The sequence below is a fragment of the Macaca fascicularis genome, chromosome 5 (genome assembly GCF_037993035.2).
Source record: "Macaca fascicularis isolate 582-1 chromosome 5, T2T-MFA8v1.1".
Taxonomy (NCBI): domain Eukaryota; kingdom Metazoa; phylum Chordata; class Mammalia; order Primates; family Cercopithecidae; genus Macaca; species Macaca fascicularis.
The window spans coordinates 14,734,183-14,757,548 of NC_088379.1; the positions used below are offsets into that span (position 1 = coordinate 14,734,183).

General features: G+C 37.2%; 1 protein-coding gene across 8 annotated transcripts in view; it reads left to right on the forward strand.

The window, feature by feature from the left end:
- The window catches only part of CC2D2A (coiled-coil and C2 domain containing 2A), a 134,101-nt gene extending 111,222 nt beyond the window's left edge, over positions 1-22,879 (forward strand). For 4 of the 8 annotated variants that reach the window (XM_045392157.2, XM_065544797.1, XM_045392160.2 and 1 more), the window contains 9 exons: positions 2,694-2,897; positions 7,488-7,577; positions 9,187-9,300; positions 10,870-11,004; positions 11,417-11,455; positions 17,412-17,534; positions 18,755-18,813; positions 20,860-21,037; positions 22,568-22,879. In XM_045392157.2, coding sequence (XP_045248092.2) covers positions 2,694-2,897; positions 7,488-7,577; positions 9,187-9,300; positions 10,870-11,004; positions 11,417-11,455; positions 17,412-17,534; positions 18,755-18,813; positions 20,860-21,037; positions 22,568-22,756 — 1,131 coding nt within the window. In that variant the 3' untranslated portion in view covers positions 22,757-22,879. Of the gene's footprint in view, positions 1-1,448; positions 1,525-2,693; positions 2,898-7,487; positions 7,578-9,186; positions 9,301-10,869; positions 11,005-11,416; positions 11,456-17,411; positions 17,535-18,754; positions 18,814-20,859; positions 21,038-22,567 lie in introns of all 8 variants that reach the window. The other 4 variants (XM_065544798.1, XM_005554503.4, XM_065544799.1 and 1 more) reach the window with 2 other exon arrangements.
- The last annotated feature ends 487 nt before the right edge of the window (positions 22,880-23,366 follow it).

Sequence of the window (23,366 nt, forward strand, 5' to 3'; positions counted from 1 at the left end):
AAACTCCTGGGTTCAAGTGATCCTCCGGCGTCAGCCTCCCAAAGTGCTGAGATTATAGGTGTGAGCCACTGCGCCTGGCCAGTGTAGCTTTTCAAAGGCAACATAAACCCATTCAGTTTTTTATACATGTTTACATTAGAGGTCAAAGAATTGAACCAGTCAAGAACCTTTCAAATTTTCTGTTGAATCAAACTGAATAGTCAACTCCACCTTAATTTGTTTCATCATAAATGACCCAAATTCTTTCAGTATTTAACTTGTTCTTGGCACTTCTTAGATCACTAACAGAGCATACTACTAATCTTTAAATTCCTGTTTCACACCATAAAATGGCATCTTGGTGACCTGGACAAGTATTAAAGACTAAATGCTTACTATGTGTATGCTAGGTGTACATAAGGAATATTCAAACACAGGCCTCAAGAAGCACTGCTTATAGAGGCAAGTGACTCAACAGAACATTCCAATCAAAGTGGCAGAAAAAGCTTCAGACACACTTTTTTTTTTTTTTTTTTTTTAACTTGGAAGACCAATAATCAGTACTGATTCAAGATTGTTGTTGTTCTTTTGGACAGTGCCTATAGCTGCCTCTCTTAAATGCTCCCACAGCACTGTAGGTCTCAAGTCCCTGATTGCTTATTAATGTTCCCCTGTAGACTAAAAGTTCTTTTGGAGGATTCTTTCATACTCATTTATCCAGAGTGCTGGAATTTTTCAGACTCCCAACAAACATTTTTCAAAACTTGGATGAATGAGTAAATGAAATAGTTTAGAGGAATAGGGATGAATTCAACTGTGTGCTTTTTTGCACATCATTCTTGTTTTATAATTCTCCATTTTTCCACAATTACAATTACTTCTGGATTGACCATTCTACATTAGAAATCTGTGATACACCTATACCAAAGCCGTATGAGCTTACCTCTTTCACTTAGTTATATATTCGTCGTAACTTTTATTAGGTAGCTACTGTGTCTCGGCACTATGCTCAGCAGTAGGCAGTTATGATTGTGATGATGTTAAGATTTATATGTCAAGGAACATTTTATGAGAATATATAGGAGGCTTCTGGAGATGTCTCCATCCTAAATAACCCCTACAACCACTACTCCAACTTCTTAGGGTATAGTAATCAAATTTGAAATAGAAGCCACAGTTCAGCCCCAATATAAGGGGCAGACAAGAACAATTGGGATAATTTAGATTCTATTTGAGGTCATAAAAAGTAATGAAATGTTTTCCATTGCCTCATTCATTCACTCATTTGTTAAACACTTACTATGTGCCAAGTAGTATTCTCCACACTGGAGATAAAAAAACAAAATCCCTTAAAAGTCAGGAATCTTACTTGGTGGGAAAGACTGAGAAAACAAATATACTACAATGTCAAAAACATTTTCAATCACTGCCTCTAAATTCTATTTTAAAATCATTATTTTTTTTAACAGAGTCTCACTCTGTTGCCCAGTGTGGAGTGCAATGGCTCAATCTCAGCTCACTGGAACCTCCGCCTCCCAGACTCAAGTGAGCCCCCTACTTTCACCTCCCAAGCAACTGGAACTACAAGCACGTATCACTACACCTGGCTAACTGTTTTTTTGTTTGTTTGTTTGTTTGTTTTATAGAGACAGGGTCCCACTATGTTGCCCAGGCTGGTCTCAAACTCCTGGGCTCAGGTGATCCTCCTGTGTTGGCCTCTCAAAGTGCTGGGATTACAGGTGCGAGACACTGTGCCCAGCCCCAAAAATTAGTTTTTAAAATAAAATTTTCAGTTTGTTCTGAAATCCCTTAAAATGTAACCAACTACGCAAATATTTTTATACAAAAAAATCATTTTAAAATATTTAAATACCCACTCCTTTTCATGTTATTTTTGTTAGTAGCAGCTTTAGCAGGGGAAATGACAATATGTCTGTAAAGGAAATTTACATTCGTTCTGTTTTATCTGCTTTGAGTTACTTTTTTAAAGTCTGGGAATTGGTGGCTAGATGTAGTGGCTCACGCCTGTAATTCCACTGCTTTAGGAGGCCAAAGTGGGAGAATCACTTGAGCCCAGGAGTTTGAGGGTACAGTAAGCTGTATTTGTGCCACAGCACTGCAACCTAGGTGACAGAATAAGACCCTGTCTCAAAAAAAAAAAAAAAAAAAGTCTAGGAATTGTTTGCTCAGATCCACTACTACTAGTTATTACAGTGCTTATGGACTTGAAACATTTTAACACATCAATATAGATCCATAAATTTGCTGCCTATTTAACGTGAGTTGCTTAAGATTTGCATTTGAGATGTTAGATTTTCTGAGGCCGCCCCCCAGCCTGCACACTTAAAACCACCATCAAAATACACATGCAACTCTATTGCCTGATTCTAGCCTCATCAATCGGAATTAGTACATCACAGTTTAATTTTCACAGATAATTTCATTAATGTAGTAGTTTCCGTATTATTGCTTACCTGTTGACTACTTTCTTTCAATCCTGTCAAATATATTTTAAGTATTTAATAAGTCGGTCTAATTTTCAAACTACAAATTTAATTTAAATAAAGCTGCAGGGACACCAGGACATGACAGCTTTGTAAGGAGTCAGTCATATTCCCAAACCATACATTTCATGCATGTTGACTGTGGAATCTGAACATGTACTTTCTCTCTTGTAATCATATATAAACTCCATGAAGTCTTTCTTTTTGAAGTTTGAGTCTCAGGAAGATGAGAAATTACTTCAAGCAACTGAGAAATTTCAAGCTGAATGTGCCTTAAAGTTTCCAAATCGTCAGTGTCTTACAACAGTAATTGATATAAGCGGAAAAACTGTTTTTATCACACGTTATCTCAAACCTTTAAACCCTCCTCAGGAGCTCCTTAATGTCTACCCCAATAATCTACAGGCAACTGCAGTAAGTATTTCATAGTCAGTAAGTGCTGTGCTAAAACTGTTTTCACATTTCAATATATTGCCATTTTAATTACTATATTTCATAGTGCTTAAGATATTAACTGTATCAAGATCATTAATGATAAAAGTAATGATTAAAACATTTTTATTAACATGAGGTTTTCTTCCTTTAGAAAAGTCTGAAGGCAGCCGGGCAGTGACTCATGCCTATAATCCCAGTACTTTGGGAGGCCAAGGCAGGCAGATCACTTGAGGCCAGGAGTTTGACACCAGCCTGGCCAACATGGCGAAACCCCATCTCTACTGGAAATACAAAAATTAGCCTGGTGTGGTGGTGCATGCCTGTAGTCCCAGCTCCTTGGGAGGCTGAGGCCTAAAAATAGCTTGAACTCGGGAGGCAGAGGTTTCAGTGAGCCAAAATCATGTCACTGCACTCCAGCCTGGACGACAGAGCAAGACTCTGTCTCAAAAAAAAAAAAAAAAAAAGTCTAAAGGTACCAGGGATGATAATAATCCTTAGTTCACTGTTTCAACAAAAAATTATTGAGTGCTTACTGTGTCCCTGGCACTATGTTTCCATATGTTGGACTTTACATTTCCAAAATGTATTACATAAACATGTTTTCATTGTGTATTCTCAATAACTCTGTTACGATTTGAACTGATACCTTTGACTTCAGAAGTTATACACATTCAACTGTATTAAGATAACTATACAGTATTATGCCTAATGCTATATATACACTGAGTTCAAATTAAGCAAAAATTATTTCAAATATTTAAGTATTTTCAGCATTTAGACCATTATTCCAAAGTACTTCCACACTGGGCCATTAAATATGTATGCACCATTCTCTGGCTTCAGAGCACCATATACCCATCACAAACTTGTGTGAATCAGAAGCCATATGTTAACCAGGCTAATTTTACATGGATACCATAACCCATAACTGCCTTTGGAGAGTCGATAATATAGGGCGTTATTGCTACTATTAGTCACTAATATAGTAATTTAGAAACAAGGTAATGATATATCTTTTTGTAGATATAGATGTATCAAAAAACCCCACTTTGTGTTCTACATTTCATTTGCTTTTTATATTACTCAATTTTTATAGAAAACAATAATAGGGACTTCTATTCTACCTAGCACAGTAGATGTACAGAAAACGTCTCCCAGTAGAGAACACTTAAGAGTGATGAATAAAATATCTAGTAAGTCATAGCTGAAATGAAAGTAAAGTGAAAGGGAAAATATAAGAGACAAGAAATAAGAAAGCAAGATTCTACAAGGATGAAAGCTTGAAACAATGTTTGCTCTCAGGTCATCTGATAATTCCTAATGACTATAGCTGGGTTTCAATGAGCCACAAGACTGTGGAAGACAGGGATAATGCATGGGGCTAGAGCAGCCTGGAAGATTGAATTAGAGACTAAAACGCACAGTTGGGACTCTTCAGGATAATACCATCGATGGATAAACTAGGAAATGCCCTGTCTTCAGAAGAAACCCTGCCTGTCTCAGTCTTGACTTTGGATGGAAGAGAAAAAAAGAAAATTTTCTAACCCCTACTCTGTATTTACTCACATTTGAGACTGGAATTTATACCACCTGTATAACCCAAAAAAACCTCAACTGAAAATCTAGTTGAAAGTATTTCCTGTTGATAATGCCCCTAGATCCCTGTCAAAAGCAAACACAAATACCACAAATATTCCTAGAAGAATGCCCCTCTAACTCAGCCTCAAAAAAATTCCACAGAAAAAAATTCCAAGCAACATGAACATACAATGAAATATCATCAATGAAGAAGTAAGTCACCATAAAGAAGGTAAGAGTTCATTCACAAAAACAACAAACTGAAGAATCAGGCCATAGTAACTTCAGACAGGAGAATTATTGGATATAAAATATAAAATAGACATGTTTAATATGTTTAAGAAATTTGGGGAATTTAAAGTATAATTAAAAAACAATAGAGCATTGTAATTGACAGGCAGATTTTTTTAAAGTGACAAATGGAACTTATAACAATAAAAGATATAATAGTTAAAATTAGGAATTAATCAGGTTAAACAAAACATTGAATACAGTTAAATAGGAGGTAAATTACATACAGTTGAATACAGAGAGAATTATTGAACTGGAATACACATGCAAAGAAATTATTTGGAATACAGCACAGAGAACTAAACCCAAATTAAGTAGAAGGGAAAAAATTATAAAAATAAGAGCAGAAATAAACAAAATAAAGACTTAAAAATGCAAAAGATCAATGCAACAAAGAGCTGATTTTTAGAAAAGATAAACAAAATCAACAAACCTGGAATAAGAAAAGAGATGAGTTAAATAAAATCAGAAATAAAAAATGAGACACTGCAACTATTACCACAGAAATGCAAATTATTATAAGAGACTTATTTGAACAACTACACACCAAATTATAAAACTTGGAAGAAACAAATAAATCCATGAACATATACAACTTAACAAGATTGAATCATGAAGAAATATACCTGAACAGAACAGTAACAAGTAATGAGATTGAACATTCTTCACAAAAATAGAAAAAAAACTCTTAAAATTCATACGGAAATAACAAGATTCCAAATAGCCAATGTAACCTTGATTAAAAGAACAAAGAACTGGAAGTATCACACTACCTGACTTCAAAATATACTACTGCAGTACCTAAAACAGCATGGCACTGGTCTGAAAACACATATAGGCCAACGGAAGAGGATAGCAAACCCAGAAAAAAATCCATGCATTTACAGCCAACTGATTTTTGACTCAGGAACCAAGAACACACATTGAGAAAAAGGACAGTCTGGTCAATAAATGGTGCTGGAAAAATGATATCCATGGGCAGAAGAATAAAATGAGAGCCCCCATCTCTCACCATATACAAAAATCAACTCTAAAAGGATTAATGAATTAAATGTAAGAACTGAAACTATGAAACTATTAAAAGACAACACAAGGGAAGTACTTCATGAAATTTGGGGAGGATTTTTTTAATAAGACCTCAAAAGCACAGGCAACAAAAGCAAAAACAGACAAATGAGATGACATCAATCTAAAAAGCTTTTGCACAGCAAAGGAAACAATCAATAGAGTCAAGAGACAACCTGTAGGAGATAATATTTGCAAACTGTATCTAACAAGGTGTTAAAATCTAGAAAATGTAAGGAACTGAGACAACTCAATAGCAGAAAACCCCAAATAGTTTGATTTAAAAATTAGCAAAAGAGCTGAATTGATATTTCTCAAAAGAAGATGTACAAGTATCCAACAAACATATGAAAAAAATGTTCAACATCACTAATCATCAGAGAAATGCAAATCAAAACCATGAGATACCACCTCACTCCAGTTAAAATGGCTCTTTTCAGAAAGACAAAAAATGACAAATGCTGGCAAGGGTCTGAAGAAAGAGGAACTCTTATACACAGTTGGTAGGAATGTAAATTAATACAGTCAATACTGGTAAATAGTATAGAGGGTCCTCACAAATTAAAATCAGAACTACAATGTGATCTGGCAATCCCATTACTAGATATATATCCAAAGGAAATGAAATCAGTATATCAAAGAAGTATCTGCACTCACACGTGTATTGCAGTGCTATTCACAATAGCCAAGATATGGAATCAAGCAAAGTACCCATCTATGGATGAATGAACAAAGAAAATGTGGTGTATATACACAATGGAATGCCAATCATCCACAAAACAGAATGAAATTCTGTCATTTGCGACAACATGGGTGAACCTGGTGGGCGTGTTAAATGAAATAAGCCAGGCACAGACAGACAGACACAACATGATCTCACGCATATGTGGAAACTAAAAAAGTTTATCTCAAAGTAGAGAGTAGAATAGTGTTTACTAGAGGCTGGGGAGGGAAGGCAGGAGTGGGGATGGAGAGAGGATGTTCAACAGATACGAAGTTACAGTTAGGAAGAATGAGTTCTGGTGTTCTATTACACAGTATGATGAATATAGTTAATAATAATGTATAGTGTATTTCCAGCTAACTAAAAGATTTTGAATATTATCACCACAAAGAAATGATAAATGTTTAAAGTGATGGATATGCCAATTACCCTGATTTCAACATTATACAATGTATAAACGCATTGAAACGTCACACTGTTTTGGTTCTCAATTACTATTGGGAATCACGTGTCTTGGTTCCCAAGTACTATCATCCTCTCAACCAGGGCTCCTTAGAGAAGTGACTGCTTTCAAGACTGGGCCAAGTGAAAATTCAAGATGATTCTAGAAAGTTTTGTTATATCAGAAAGTAAAGTAGTGCCAAATGAAAGAGAGAAAAAAAAAAAGACTTGTCAAAGGGACACAGTTTCTTCATCTGTAAAGGATGGGTAATAACAATAACCTTCCATATACGATGTTTGGTGAGGATGGAGATGCTATTAATACAATATTTAGTAAGCACTTAGTGAGCATTAGTTTCATTTTGTACATGTAAATGTTTGTAATATCTGAGATTTAAGAAATGAGGTAGGGGATGCAGCATTCTCTTTTATTAGAAATTATTTTTGTAAAGCTCATTTTGATTATACAGGAACTGGTGGCTCGATACGTGTCCTTGATTCCCTTCCTGCCTGACACTGTCTCATTTGGTGGTATCTGTGACCTCTGGAGCACATCTGATGTAAGTAGTTCTTCTTCACAGATTTACTAACTTGAGCTGACTTAATGAAATATTAGCTAACTGGCTTGCATAATTTTAAATTCTAACATTCATTAGCCATAAAAATCTAATTGGCTGTTGTTTAGTAATATGAGCTAAATTTTGAAGTATTTTTTCTTCCTGATTCAATTTTCCCAAAGTTCAGAAGTTAACAAAAAATTAATTACTCACACAAAATTTAAAAATAACACTTCAGGTGTCTTAATGCTGATTTACTCTCCCAGTATTACTGTAAAACTTCTTGGTTTTGTTCATGAAAATACCAAAATTGCATTCTATATTATAATTAGAAATGATATATTCCTTAATTTGTGGGCTTTGTAAGGCATGGCATATTATTATTTATTCAGTATGTACTTCTTGGTCACCACATACCAGATGCTGTACTAAATTCTGGCTATAAGTGAAATAAACATAGTCTCTGCCCTCATGGAATTTACAATCTATGTATGCTGCATAATCTTTCAAACAGATCATAGGTAGTATGAAACAAGCATATATTATCACAGGTATTAATTCTGCTTCTGGATCTCATGTTGTACTGGTTTTGCAAAAAATTGAACTGCATTATACAACTTCCTTTGAAGTATAGCCCTAAATTGAAGAAATTTAAGTGCACTTTACATTTTTTGTTCCCCAATACATTTTGGCAACATAAATGTTGACAATTTTAGAGAGAAAATTTCTACAACTTTGAGACATCTGTAAGAAGTTACTGAAAGACTAGAATTCATGTACTCTAGAGCAGCAGTCCCCAACCCTTTTGGCACCAGGGACTAGTTTTGTGGAATACAATTTTTTCACGGATGGGTCAGTGGTAGAGTCAGGGATGGTTTCGGAATGATGGTTTCAGAATGAAACTGTTTCACCTCAGATCATCAGGCATTAGATTCTCATAAGGATTGCATGACCTAGATCCCTTGCATGTGCAATTCATAATAGGGTTTGCACTCCTATGAGAATCTAATGCCACCACTGATCTGACAAGAGGCAGAGCTCACGTGGTAAGTCTTGTTCACCTGCTACTCACCTCCTGCTGTGCAGCCCAGTTCCTAACAGGCCACAGACTGGCACTAGTCCACAGCCAGGGGGCTGGGAACTCTTGCTCTAGAGCTAGACTGACTTTACTGCTTCCTAAGTGTTACCTTATTAATCTGTACCTCAACTTGCTCATCTGTAAAATAGGCAAATAGGAGTACCTCCCTCAAAGGATTGTTCTAGAATTAAATAAGTTTAATGAAGTAATATGCTTTAAAGATTGTTTAGTACATAATGAACTATATATACATTAAAAATAAAAATGAAACTTTGAAATTTGTCTCCCCGACCCTACCACAATCATAGTGACTACTGATTCTAGAAATCTTTATCATCAATGTCAGAGAAAAGGCCATGTCCACTAAAAGTGGTTTTTTAAAAAAATGAATTATCAACATAGTATCAAAATTTGGGGCAAGATTATAGGTCTTACACTTCAAGGCACTAATCTCAACTATGACATATTAGAATCCTGCACAACCAATCCAGAATAAAGCATTTAGTTATACGACATATTTTTTCTTTTTGTCAGCAATTTCTTGATCTCCTGGCAGGGGATGAAGAAGAACATGCAGTACTATTGTGTAATTACTTTCTGTCTCTGGGTAAGAAGGCCTGGCTGTTGATGGGCAACGCTATTCCTGAGGTAAGATCATGTAGGCTGCCTTTAACAGAGGAGTATACTTGTCTAATCGAGTTGTGTGTTCCAGATTACACACAGGACATATTTTCATAACGATCCTTTGGGTTGCTAGGAAACTGGCCCACAGATGCCATAACAGGCACAGAGAACTACCAGTGATAAGACATGAAATGGTTTTCAGTGGTCCTCAGGGCCCCATGCAACACTTCAGATTGTTTTTTGGCAAACTCGAACCCTTTACCATCCAAAGCCCCCACCTAGCTTTGTCATTTTAGTATGGGCCTCTTCCCAGCTATGTTCCCAAGAATTCAGATTCCCTTAATGATGTGGTATTCTTCATGCTTTGCAATGAAGAGGATCCAAAGGAGTGTGTGTGGTAAGGTTAGAGATCTCTCCTTTCATGCCTAGTGCTTCTATAGGTATCTGCTGCTAGCCTGGCATGCAAAGAGGAACAAGCCAGATAAGGAGGAATGAAAAGAACATTAGCAGCTTTATTTTTATATTAACATCGTTATTTTTATTAGATTGGAGACTATTAGAATTTTTCCCTAGCCCACCACAAATATCCCTACATTTGGGATACAAATAGGTAAGTTTAGAAAATTCACATGGATTAGAGCAGTTTATCCAAAGAGGCCACAAGGCTCTAGGAATCCTTGGAAATTCGATAGCATGAGTTGCTGCAAGGCAGGTAATAAAGTAGTACCATATTCATATTCAAATTCATTCTCCATCATTATCTCCCAGATAGTCTGGTCCCAAGAAAAGAACACTGGGCTTGGAAGTCACGAGGCTGAAGTTCAAGATTCTGTGCCCATTCCTCATTAGCTGTGTGACACTAAGTAGGTCACTCAGCAACTCTGGGTTTTATAGGAAACTGGGATAATTTCTGCCCTGCCTTCCCCAGAAAACTGTTGTAAGCATCAAGTGAAATCATACACGGGGAATAAATGAATAAATTCTCATTGTAAAAATAGAATCTAACAATACATAAGTATTCTGTGTAAAAAGTAGAAGTCCCTTGTCAGAAGACCCAGAATACTTTAATAAGACTTCTACTTCCCCAACCCTCAATTCCACTCCCCTCCCCAGGTACAGTCATTCTTAACTGTTTGGTATATGTCCTTTAAAATCTACTATGCATTTACATAGTTACAAATGTTTACCAAATGTAAGTTACTATAGTAGAAATAGAAATATTTCTATTCAGACATAATCAGCCTTCTATAGACTTAAATGGCAGTCTTACTGACTCGAAGAAGAAAACGCCAGTGACTGCTTATTTCCACTAATAATAGTTCTTCAGCTAATCTTAAGATATATTGGTTAAGATGATGACTATCATTTTTTGGTCATTGTACTAGTATCAGATGCAAGAATTTTGCAAAACTAAGCATTCGACTTTACTTTTAAATTCAAAATAACCTAGAACTTCAAAGTAGTTTTCACCATTAACCATGAAATTTCAGAAATTAGGGGTCCAAGTAAAATACTGAATTGTCTGTGCAAACTACTATTGGCCTTCATTGCATAAATAGTTGAAAACTAGTTTTAAGGGCCATTTTCTTTCAGGGTCCAACTGCCTATGTGCTAACTTGGGAGCAAGGTCATTATTTAATATGGAATCCCTGCAGTGGACATTTTTATGGACAATTTGATACATTCTGTCCCTTGAAAAATGTGGGCTGTTTAATAGGTCCTGATAATGTAAGTATTAACATTTCTTCTTAAATATGGTTAGCTGTTGTTTCTTTTAAATAACTGACCTATTGATTTAAATATTTTGTGTACCAAAATATTTATATAAATGAATATATATACACACACACACACACACACGTTAAAGAAATGCAGTGTCAAACACAGTGGCGGAACTGTGCTAAATAAAACTTTTGGTTCAATTAGTCACCTGACCTGCCTGAGAAGCAGAATGACAAAGCAGAATAACAAAGGAATACAGGATTTAGATTCAGAGGACCTGAGTTTGCGTTGGGTCTGCCTTAGTTTTCTCATCCAAAACAGAGTTTACAATTTCTAACTCATAGTGTTTTAAGAACTGAGGCAAATTTGTCACCTGAGCAGATTGGGTTTCTCTGTCTCTCTCTTTCTTTTTTTCAAGGGAGAGTCCCAAGTCTCACCTGACCTGCAATATCCCCAGGTAATTCTGGTTGCAGCCAGTTTTAAGGGCTGCGTGATTTTATTGTGAAGGGTATTAAATAAAGTAGCGATTAAAAATATAAGTTACAGAGCTGGGCGCTGTGGCTCATGCCTGTAATCCCAGCACTTCGGGAGGCCAAGGCGGGTGGATCACCTAAGGTCAGGAGTTCGAGACCAGCCTGATTAACATGGTGAAACCCCATCTCTACTGAAAATACAAAAATTAGCTGGGCATTGTGGTGTGCCACTGTAATCCCAGCTACTTGGGAGGCTGAGGCAGGAGAATTGCTTGAACCCGGGAGGCGGAGGTTGCAATGAGCTGAGATGGAGCCAGTGCATTCCATCCTGGGCAACAGAGCAAGACTGTCTCAAAGAAAAATGAGTTATGGGATCAGACTGCCTCAGTTTAAATTCCAATTTTATCATTTACTAATTGTGTGAGCTTGGGAAAGTCAATCTCTCACAGCATCAGCTTCTTCGTTGGTAAAATGGAGGTAATAGTAAAGTCATTACTTTAGAAATGTAAAGTCATTACTTTATAGAGTAGTTGTGAGAAGTGAATGAGATAATTAATATTAAACACCTAACTGAGTAACAACTCTTTATTTTTTTTATTTTTATTTTTATTTTTTTTTTTGAGACACAGTGTCGCTCTGTCACCTAGACTGGAGTCCAGTGGTGCCATCTAAGCTCACTGCAATCTCCACATCCTGCATTCAAGCGATTCTCCTGCCTCAGCCTCCCGAGTAGCTGGGACCACAGGCACGTGCCACCTTGCCTGGCTAATTTAGTGGAGATGAGGTCTCACCATGTTGACCACGCTCATCTCGAACTCCTGGCCTCCTCAGCCTCCCGAAGTGCTAAGATTACAGGCATGAGCCACCGCACCCGGCAAATTATTGAATGATGGTTTTTATGTGCTTCTGTCTATAAAAACTGTTTGCACATCCATCCCCAACATGCATATTTTTATGAATTATATATATTTTTGTATCAATATACCAAAAACTACTTTAAACATAGAAAGAAATAATTAGAAAATCTAATTTTTTCTTCCCATCCTCCTGGGGTATCCACCCTTCTCTGAAGACCATCAGTCTATTTTTTTTCTTTTTTTAGACAGAGTTTCGCTCTTGTTGCCCAGGCTGGAGTGCAACGGAGAGATCTCGGCTCACCGCAACCTCTGTCTCTCAGGTTCAAGCAATTCTCCTGCCTCAGCCTTCTGAGTAGCTGGGATTACAGGCATGCCACCACACCCAGCTAATTTTGTATTTTCAATAGAGACGGGGTTTCTCCATGTTGGTCAGGCTAGTCTTGAGCTCCTGACCTCAGGTGATCTGCCTGTCTCAGCCTCCCAAAGTGCTGGGATTATAGGTGTGAGCCACCGTGCCCGGCCCCATCAGCCTATTTTTTTAAGCGTTACTGCTAAAATTAGAGATAATATATGCCAAGCACCCAGCAAAATATCTGTCTTTGATAAGTGTTCAGCAAATAGCAACTACAGCATTATTAATTACAAATGTAAAGAGCACTGTGGAACACTGTTCTCACGTTAATTATTATTTTTAATTAAATCCATTATCATTATCAAAAGTGATCTGCTAAGCCTGATCTACATTTAGGGGATCATTTTAAGGTCATTAGTAATCAAGCAGGGTTAATAGTCACTGAAAAAGCCTTCAAATAACTCTGTTATCTGTCAAAATTATTACCAGCTCTCAAAACAATTACTGTATGGTTGACTAATTCTCATAAAGCTAAGGTTTTGTGAGGAAGAAAGAACGTTCTTTTCTCCTCTTCTTTGAGATGGGTAATAGTAGCTTATGATGTTATGCATCCCCCATTGTAGCTCTTCTAAACCTGCTCTAAGCCTTGGCCACTCAGCAGAGGACCTCCTCCTGGCTTTGTTGGCCTGGCACTCTAAAACCTCAATTGCCCTCTACTCCGCCACACTTCTTTGGATGTCAGTCCTTCTCCTTTCATTCCTTTTCCAAGGAATAAGTCTCTTCCCTTTCCACTGTGCTTGTTTCCATTCCCATTCCACGCTCCACTGTTCCATCCAACTAGCTCCTCTTTTTTTTCTCTCTCCTTCTCTATCTATTGATATGCTCAGGGGTCCAACAATTCTAATACCCTTTTCCCAACCTGGCTATATACCCAAAACTGCATTGCCTTTCTTTCCTCTCCTCCCCAAGTTCTTCAAATACTAGTTATATCTCTTGCTTTCACTTTATAAGCACACTCAGACCTTAACCTACTATAATCTAGCTCTTCCTTCCTGACCATACTGCAGAAATTAAACTGAGAAGCACCATTGTCTTGCTAATGAATAAATAAATCCAATAGCTGCTTCTCATTTTCACTCCTCCCCTTTTCTGTCATTTAACATTAAAATCACTAACTTTCTTCACGAAAAAACACTTTCCCCCTCCGTAGTTTACTGATAAAGGATAGTTTGGTCTTCATTACTCTGCAGTTGTTTCTTTCACTGGCTTTTCTTCCCATCCCTTAAAAATAGAAGTTCCTAAAGACTCTGTATTTAGATTCTTCTAGGACCACACCTATTATTATTAATTGTGGCTCTATCTAGTTTATCCTGGTAGAGAAGTCATAATTCTGTAACCAGCCCCAGAACCTTTGTCTTGAATTTTCAACTGTTTGCTAGATACCCAGGTGCCTTATCAAAATCTCAAACACAGCACATGCAAAACTCAAATCATTTCCCCCAAAACCAGGTCCCTTCCTGGCTTCCTATTTCTATGGTTATCACTTATCCTGATTCAAACCCTAGAATTATTCTTGATTTTCCCTCTCCCTTACTTCATTCTACTTCAATCCTAAATATAGAGGCCAAATCTTATAGATGCCATCTCTGCTATTTCCCAGGTCATGCCATTATGGTTTTGCCCTACATTTCTATAAATGACTAACTAAATAGTACCCCCAATTGAGTTCACTTTTTGATACACTGATACCTGATTAAGCTTTCATCACTTTCTGGCTCAGAAAGTACTAGGGGAACTTCACTGCATACAGATTTAAGAGTAAACTTTACACCTTGGATTTCAAACCCCATGTATGCAGTGCAATTTCCCACTACTTTTCTGAACATTCCCTATTCTATAGCCAAACTGTAGTTCTTAAAGATCTTGTCTTAAGCCAATTTTCTGATTTGGATTCCAAGTCAAGGCCTCCTACCTTATTGGCTTCTACTTCTCTATGTCCTTTGCTACTTTTTCTGTATTCTCCAAACTTGAAACATTAGAGATCCTCAAAGTTCATCAAACCTCTTTTCTATCTATACTTCCTCCCAAAACACCATATATATGCCGATGATTCCCAAGTTTATATCTCCAGCTCACCTAGCTCCCCAGAACTTCAGACTCAAATATCCAATCACCTGCTCAGCATCCTCATTTGGATGTCAGACAGATAACTCAAACTTAAGATGCCCAAACTTGAACTCCTGATTCCCCTTTGCAGTCTTTCCCATCTCAATAAATGTCAATTCCATCATTCCAGTTATTTAGACCAAAATCCTTGGAGTCATCTTTGATTCCTCTCTCTCCTACATCCAAACCAAATCCTACTGGTTCTACCTTCACAGTACACCCAGAGTTCAACCACATCTCTCCACTTTTACTGCTAGCATGTTCGTTCAAGTCACTGTAGCTCTTACCCAGATTATTCAAAATAAGCGTCCTAACTAAGGTTTCACCATTTGACCCTCCTTCATTTGTCTAATCTCAAAACAGCAAAGAAAATTCCTGTTAAAATAAAAGGCAAATTATGTCACTCCTCTACCCAAATACTCCAGTGACTTCCTATCTCACTTAAGAGTCAAAGCTTAAATCTCCAAAATGGCCCACGGGGCCTCCATGATCTGATACCCACCCTACCCACCTCTCTCCCCCTTCATCTGATAATGTCATTTCTTACTTGCTGTCTCCAGCTTGCTCATTCTTTAAAACTACTTCATATTCCTTGCTATTCCTCAAACATAACAAAGCACACTTTACATTTGCTGTTTCCTAGGCACAAATGACCACTGCCCCCTTACTGGATATCGTCATAAATTTCTCCCTCACTTCTTGCATTTCTGATGAAAAGTCATTTTTCCAGTTAGAACTTCCCTGCCTGCCTTAAAATGTTCCATTTTTGTTTCCTCCATAGCCCTTGCACAATTAACTACTGCCACAATAAAGACAGTAAAAACCTACCCCCAAACTAAATGGCTTCAAACATTTATTCTCAGGGATCTGAGTCAGCTGGGGAGGTTCTGCTAATTGAGGCTGGGCAACTCTGCTGCAAGTTGTGGTAGCAAGACAAGCTCTGCTTCTTACAGCAGATCTGTGAGTCAACTGAGAGAGCTCAGCTTCATGTGTGTTTATTCTGGGATGCAGTGTAGTGACAATGGCAGAGGCACAAAAGGACAAGCAGAAGCACACAAAGCTTCTTAAGCGTAGACTCAGAAACCATGCACTGACTTCTGTCCTAGTCCATTGGCCAAAAGTCAAGGAATGCAGAAGTATATTTCTTCTCTTTTAGTGGGAGGAACTGCAAAGTAACTTGAGAAAGGGTACGCATATAGAAAGGAGTGTAGAATTGGGGCTAATGATACAATTTACCACATCATGCAACATCTGATATCCCATGTGTTTACTTGGTTTTTGTTGTTGTTGTTGTTGCTTTAGACAAGATCTTGCTCTGTCATCCAGGCTGGAGTACAGTGGTGTGACCACAGTTCACTGGAGCCTTGAAATCTTTGGCTCAAGCAATCTTCCCACTTCAGCCTCTCAAGCATCTAGAACTATAGGAACGCACCCCACCACACCTGGCTACTTCTTTAAAAAATATATATATATATTTTTTAGAGATGAGGGTCTCACTATGTTGTCCAAACTGGTCTTGAACCCCTGGCCTCAAGTGATCCTCCCGCTTTGGCCTCTCAAACTGCTGGGATTATGAGTGTGAGCCTCAGTGCCTGCCTGTTTGCTTATTTGTTTGCTACCTTCTCTTACTAGATACTCCATGAGGGTAGAAAATCTATTTCATTCACTGCTTTATCCCCAGTAATTAGAACTGAGCCTCAACATAGTAGGTAGCTGATTAAATATACTGAATGGACAAATTCATGTACATAGCTTTTCAGTATGACTACTGTATGCCAGGAGCTATGCTAGGTGCTAAAGATACAATGGTAAATAAGGCACATGGTGAATGTCCTCAGGACAAAAGTCTAACAGCCTAGTGTAGACATGAATAGACAGGCAATTATAAACAATGCTAACTAATAATAATTTTAAAATAGCTAACAATTATTGAGCATTTACTACATACCAGGCATTTTTCTAAGAGGTACAGATTAACTCACTGAATCAACTCAACCTTATGAAGTAGATACTATTTATTAACCCACTGTTACAGAGAAGGAAACTGAGGCATACAGAGTGACATAAATCATCCAAGGTCACACAATTAGTAAATGTTGGAGCCAAAATTAAAACGCAAGTGGTCTGGTTCCAGAACCAACATGCTATGCTGCCTCACCAAGACAAGGGCTATCTCAGAGACTACAGTTGCTGTGGATGCAAAGAGATGAATGAACACTCATTCAATTAGGAGGCTGGGAAAAGAAGGGTCAGTTAAGGTTAGCCTAAGAAAGAAGTGGCCTTGGTTTTTATAACAAAAAACCACCTCACTTTATCAAATCTATAGTCAACACTAAGGTCCACCCCCAACTTCAGATAAAAAATGTGAAAAAATGGCCAATGACAACTGTATGATGCCACTGATTGTAAAATGTACACAATTTTTGTAATCAAAAAATGACAAAAAGTGTGCGGCCTGTATGAACACTTGCTGTCTCTCTGCTGCCTCTGCCACACATACATCCATGCACACATGTGTATGTATATATGCTAACATATATGCTAATATAGTCTTGTATTTCTTAGATTTGGTTTAATATTCAACGATATGATTCTCCACTAAGGATAAATTTTGATGTCACCAAGCCCAAGCTATGGAAATCTTTCTTTTCAAGAAGCCTTCCATACCCTGGCCTTTCCAGTGTTCAGGTATAAATCTTTTATTAACAATTAAATGTAGACAAAGTAAAAAACAGGAAATCATTATACTGGCTTACAAGATATTTTTTACTCCTGGGTAGTCTAGAACAGTATTTGTTTATCAAACGCATCTGAGTTCAACTCACAACAAGAAATGGACATATATATGTACATATATGTGAAAGGACCAGTATATACATCTTACACATATGTGGAAGTTTTGATATAAAAAGTTTCATGACATATAAAAGTACCACAAAATGTATTCCATCTACATTTTTTAAATGCTCATCTCAATTTACTAAATAGATTTCATGATTTTTAATGAAACATCAAGTTAAACTGCAGGGTGTGATCCACTAGGGGCTCATAAAATTAACTTACAGGGTCCTGACCAGTAGTAGATTGTAAGTAGTAAGCATAAGCAGTTTACTAAAACTTTTTTTCATTTGATAGATATATGTATGTGTGTACTAGGTTTGTAATACAATGTATTTTATACTCTGAATCTACCTTTCAGAAAACGCTTTGAAGAACATTACCCTAGAGAAATTCTCCCATATGTGTATAAGGTGATATATACAACATTTTTAATAGAAGCATTGCCTGAAATAGCAAAAGAGTTGGAATGACAGAAGAGAAAAATTATGTTACATGATGGAATATTTTACAGCAGTTAGAACAATCAGCATTAATGAATCTTAGTAAGCCCTCTAAAAATATGTTTGTTGCTGCCACTAAATATAAAGTTAAGGGAGAAAGCACAAGTTGCATGTTCATAAAACAATTAGGTAAAGTTTAGAAAACATACAAAACAATAAAATGTTTAGGGGTACATATATCTGTAATAAAAACATAAACACATTGTATTAATGAAGACAGGAATTTTTATTCATAGCCAAATCCATTATCCCTCTCACCTATGAAAGTGCCTAGCACACAGCAGGTAATCAGTACTTGTTGAACAAAGGGGTGCTAAAACAAATTCAGGTCATGGTTACTTCTGTTAAGAGAGAAGAAAAATGAAACTGAGAAAGAACTACAGAGCACTATATTATGATGTTTTACTTATGGTGGTTCATGTGTCCATCAGCATGCATTATATTATTTTCTATATCTTAATGTCTGAGATTTCATTGATTTTTTGAAAGATTTTTAAAAGGATGGACAGCTGTTCAAATTAACTGTAGGTGATTTTTATACTTTCTGAACTATTTTCTCTTCTATAGCCTGAAGAGCTAATTTACCAGCGTTCAGACAAAGCAGCTGCAGCTGAGCTACAAGACAGGTAACGTAACATCCATAAATCCACATGTAATCTGTCACTAGGAGTATAATACCAAACTTTAAACCACTGTCAGCCTGAATGAACGTGAAACAATTTAGGCAACTTAACTTTAATTCATGTTTATAGATTCTAAACACAGATGTGATCTCTAAATCCCATGACTCAAAAGGAACCTTTAGCATCAGCATGCTGTGGAACCAACCAGAGTGGAAGACCAGTAATACACACTTCTACAGAGACTCCACTTTGAGTGAAACATGAGTTTAACATCATGTTATAGGTATTGTTGAGGCACATCATAATCCTTAGCTTAAATATACCTCTTTGGTCCTATTGAACTGCAGCTAGTTTATGGACCTAACACATGGAAAAGATCAGTAAGAGCCTATGTGAGTCTTCATAATTCTCATAACCCTGTAAAATAGAAATTATTCTCCTGGTTTCACAGTGTGAAAACTGAGGGTCAGAGAAGTCCACATACTTGTTTAAGTGTTAAAGGGGGCTTCTGAGCCCAGCCCAACCTTTCTGATTTCAAGGCATGTGTACTGTTTCTACTGTATTAAGCTGTGTGACCCCTCTTGAGGCATTATTACTAGAAAATACTGGTTTACTCTCATTTACTCTCAATTTCTCCATAATGCCTTATTCAAGATCCTCAACTAGAACAACTAATCTCCAAACATTTTGTTTTTTTCTGATAGCTTCAACATGCTATTGATTGGACCCAAGTCATTTATTTCTCTAATATTAAAATGCCTGACAATTCGTCCATACTTTCTTGTGCAGACCGTCTTGAAACCCAAAACAAAGATATGTTAAGTGCCAAAAAAGAAATGATCCCTATGACTACTGAACAACGAGAAGTTATCTAGGTCTCTAAACCCATGCAATTAGTTAGGGAATGTACAAGAGGCTTTGAATCCCAGCTCCTTTGCCTTAGTCAAATCACTTATCCTGCCTCAAACTGTCCTCTCATCTGTAAAATCAGGACAATATCCCTACCTCATAAGGTTATTAGTGAGATTAAATAAAAATCTACAAAGAGCACTTCGCGCAGTATCTAGTAAATAATGGCTCAATAAATAGTAGCTATTTTCCTTCATTCTATGCTTAAACTTCACACCCTATGAACCCAATACCTGTACTTACCACAAATAAAGTTTCCATGATGTTGGTATTTTAAAGGCAGTTTTAACGCAATTTAGAAAAAAAATCCATCATCATGAATAGAATTCACTATTCATGATATGAATAAATCACAAGACACTAACAGCCCCACAAATACTTGAGGCTTTCAACATAAGCCCTACTTCTTATGCCTGTGTCTAATTCATCTGTCCGTATATATGCTACCAATGAGTATAGCTGTACAACATTTCAAAAAACATTTCATGGCCACGCGCAGTGGCTCACACCTGTAATCTCAACACTTTGGGAGGCCAAGGCTGGCGGATCGCTTGAGCCCAAGAATTTGAGACCAGCCTGGGCAACACAGCAAGACCTTGTCTCTACCAAAAAAGAAAAAAAATAGCCAGGCATAGTGGCATGCACCTGTGGTCCCAGCTACCAAGGAGGCTGAGGTGGGAGTATCACTTGAGCCCGAGAGTTGAGGCTGCAGTGAGCTGTGATTGTACCACTACACTCCAGCCTGGGCAAGAGAGCAAGATCCTGCCTTAAAAAAAATTAATATTAATAAACTTTTGCTGCATGTATTGAATTTTGCTATCCCCAAGTCATTCAGTACTCCCTCTTCTGTGCTTCTGTGTTACATTTCAAGTATCTGTTATAGCTCTTAGGATACACATACTTTCTATTTATAGGCCTATTTCCCATCTCAACTCATATACAACCCTTAAGGACAGGACTGCATGTTAATTCTGAATCTCCAGGGAGTAGCCATTAGACATTAATTATGCCTGGAGGATCACAACTCCATCAACAAAAATGTAGTTATACAATCATCTGAATCCCCACTACATACTACATATATTTTTTAACAAGGGAAAAGTGAGTCACCAAAAAATGGAGTTTATGTTTTGTGACCAGGATTGAAAAAATACTAAAAGAAAAAATCATGGACTGGAGGCCACGCCATCTGACTCGGTGGAATAGATATTGTACCTCTACTCTGCGTCACTTCTTGCCTCTGTTAGAAAAAAGTCAAGGAGAAGATGTAGAAGATGACCACAGAGCAGAACTGCTAAAGCAGCTGGGAGACTACAGGGTAAGTTACAAATGGATCCTAAACTGACTGTGGATTTCCTTGTTTCAAATTGGAAATTAGCCAATAACAGGTTTCTGGAATCAAAAGACCCACATTGCTCCCAGAAGTACATATTTAAAGCAGCATAAACTAAAAACTGTGATTATAAGTTTTAAACCTCAATAATCACTAAATAGCAAAATACCACTATTTTTCATATAAGTATCCCATGAAAAATACCTTTTATGAAATACATTTACATATCAAATAAAATGAAAACATCTGGCTAAATCATGTTAGACTCAACTGTGCACAAGGATCAAAACACTCTAGAACAGTTTTTTTAAAGGATGTAAGGTTTTACACTGATTGCTTTTCATTGCTAAGAAAGGTGGTTATTAACAGACGATATACCCTCTCTACTGCCTGCTTGTAGTACTGTGTTCACATGCTATAGCTGGATAATAAAACCTAGAAAGCAGGCTTGTAACTAAGACTTAACAGTAAGCCTTATTAGCTAAACAGTGTGAAGGTCAAATTAGATCACTCACTGAGTAAAATTTATCCTTTAACTTATAAGGCAGGTTCTCAGTCAGGATATTTTCAGTTCAAGTGTCAGAAAACTCAAACAGTCTTGAGCAATAGAGAATTCACCAGCTTAAGTAAAGCTTAGAGGGTAGCTATCAGGGTTTTCCCATTCTCCTTCAAGTCCTCCCATTCTGCCCTCCTCCTCCGTATGATGGCATCATCCTAAGACTGGGTTTCCTCATGTTAGCAAATGCTGGAACACTTACAGAATTCACATCTGCGCACATACTACCCAAAGCAGGAGAACGTCATGTGCCATTATTCCTACAAGTTTCCCGAGATCCCCTCTGAGACTCCCTTTGATCTCTTGCCCATCCCTATGGATCAATCATTGTAGCCAAGGGGACGAAAATTATTGTCGGGCGCCATGGCTCACATCTGTAAACTCAGCACTTTGGGAGGCTGAGGTGGGCGGATCGCTTGAGCCCTGGAGTTCAAGATCAGCCTTGGCAGCATGGCAAAACCCCATTTCTACAAAAAATACAAAAAGTAGCCAGGCATGGCGGCACTTTCCTGCAGTCCCAGCTACTCAGGAGGCTAAAGTGGGGGGACCATCTGAGCCCAGCAGGAGGCCGAGGCTGCAGTGAGCCATGATCACGCCACTGCACTCTAGCATGGATGACAGTGAGACCTGTCTCAAAAAAAAAAAAAAAAGAAAAAAGAAATGTATTTGTTAGTTTAACCTATGTTTCTGGAATTAGAATGGTTACTATGCGTACTAGGTACTTCCAAAAAGAGGGAACACTGATGGGGTGACTAACACCTATATGCTAGCAAGGAAAACAAAATGGGTATTAAGCAACTCTCCATTTTCTGTATTGCTAATAAATAGCTGAGTAGAAAAACACAAGCAAATAACTGAGATCCAGAAGACTTATTATATTAATGGCATACATTTACATAGGAAACAATGTATTAAATCTTCAAACTTCACTAATGACTACAAATGTTTTTTCCCTTCAGTTCTCTGGATTTCCCCTTCACATGCCTTATTCTGAAGTGAAGCCTTTAATTGACGCTGTGTATAGTACTGGAGTACATAATATTGATGTTCCTAATGTTGAATTTGCTTTAGCTGTATACATACACCCATACCCCAAAAATGTTTTGTCTGTTTGGATCTATGTTGCCTCTCTTATACGCAACAGGTAATTTTTTTCACTGTACTTTTTGTATCATGTAAAAACTACACAGGATATGAGAAAATTTTAAATTATATGCATCACATCAGAAGAACATATTATTCGCAAATAATAAAATTATCATGTTTTCAAACTGTGCAAAGTGTTTTATTTAGTAGTCTGCCTCGTCTCTGCTACTTGACCCTGAAATTCAATTGAGACTACCCACAGTAGAGTACATTATGAGCTTCCTGCCTCTATTCGTTTGTACTTACTTACCTTTTGCTTGGGCAAATATTAACAGCAATGGAATGAAAGTGAGAGAAACTTACCAAGTTTTACCTCAGAGCAAGGTAAAGCTTTAAAGAGAGCATCATTAGAGCCTTCAGAATTCCTCCTCCTTTGCCGTGTTTAATTCAAATGTTAGTAGAAATAAAAAGCAGTAATGAGTTATTTATATTCCATCAAATGATTCTTCCTTTATCTTTAGACAACACTAAGACACTTCGCCTGAACTGAATGTTTACCTGTTTTTATTGCTACTCCTCCTCCTCTCTCCAAATAAATAAAACAAATAAATATCTAAGACTGCAAGATTACTTCATCTTCCACAGGTTTGCATGTACAGGTATACCTCGGAG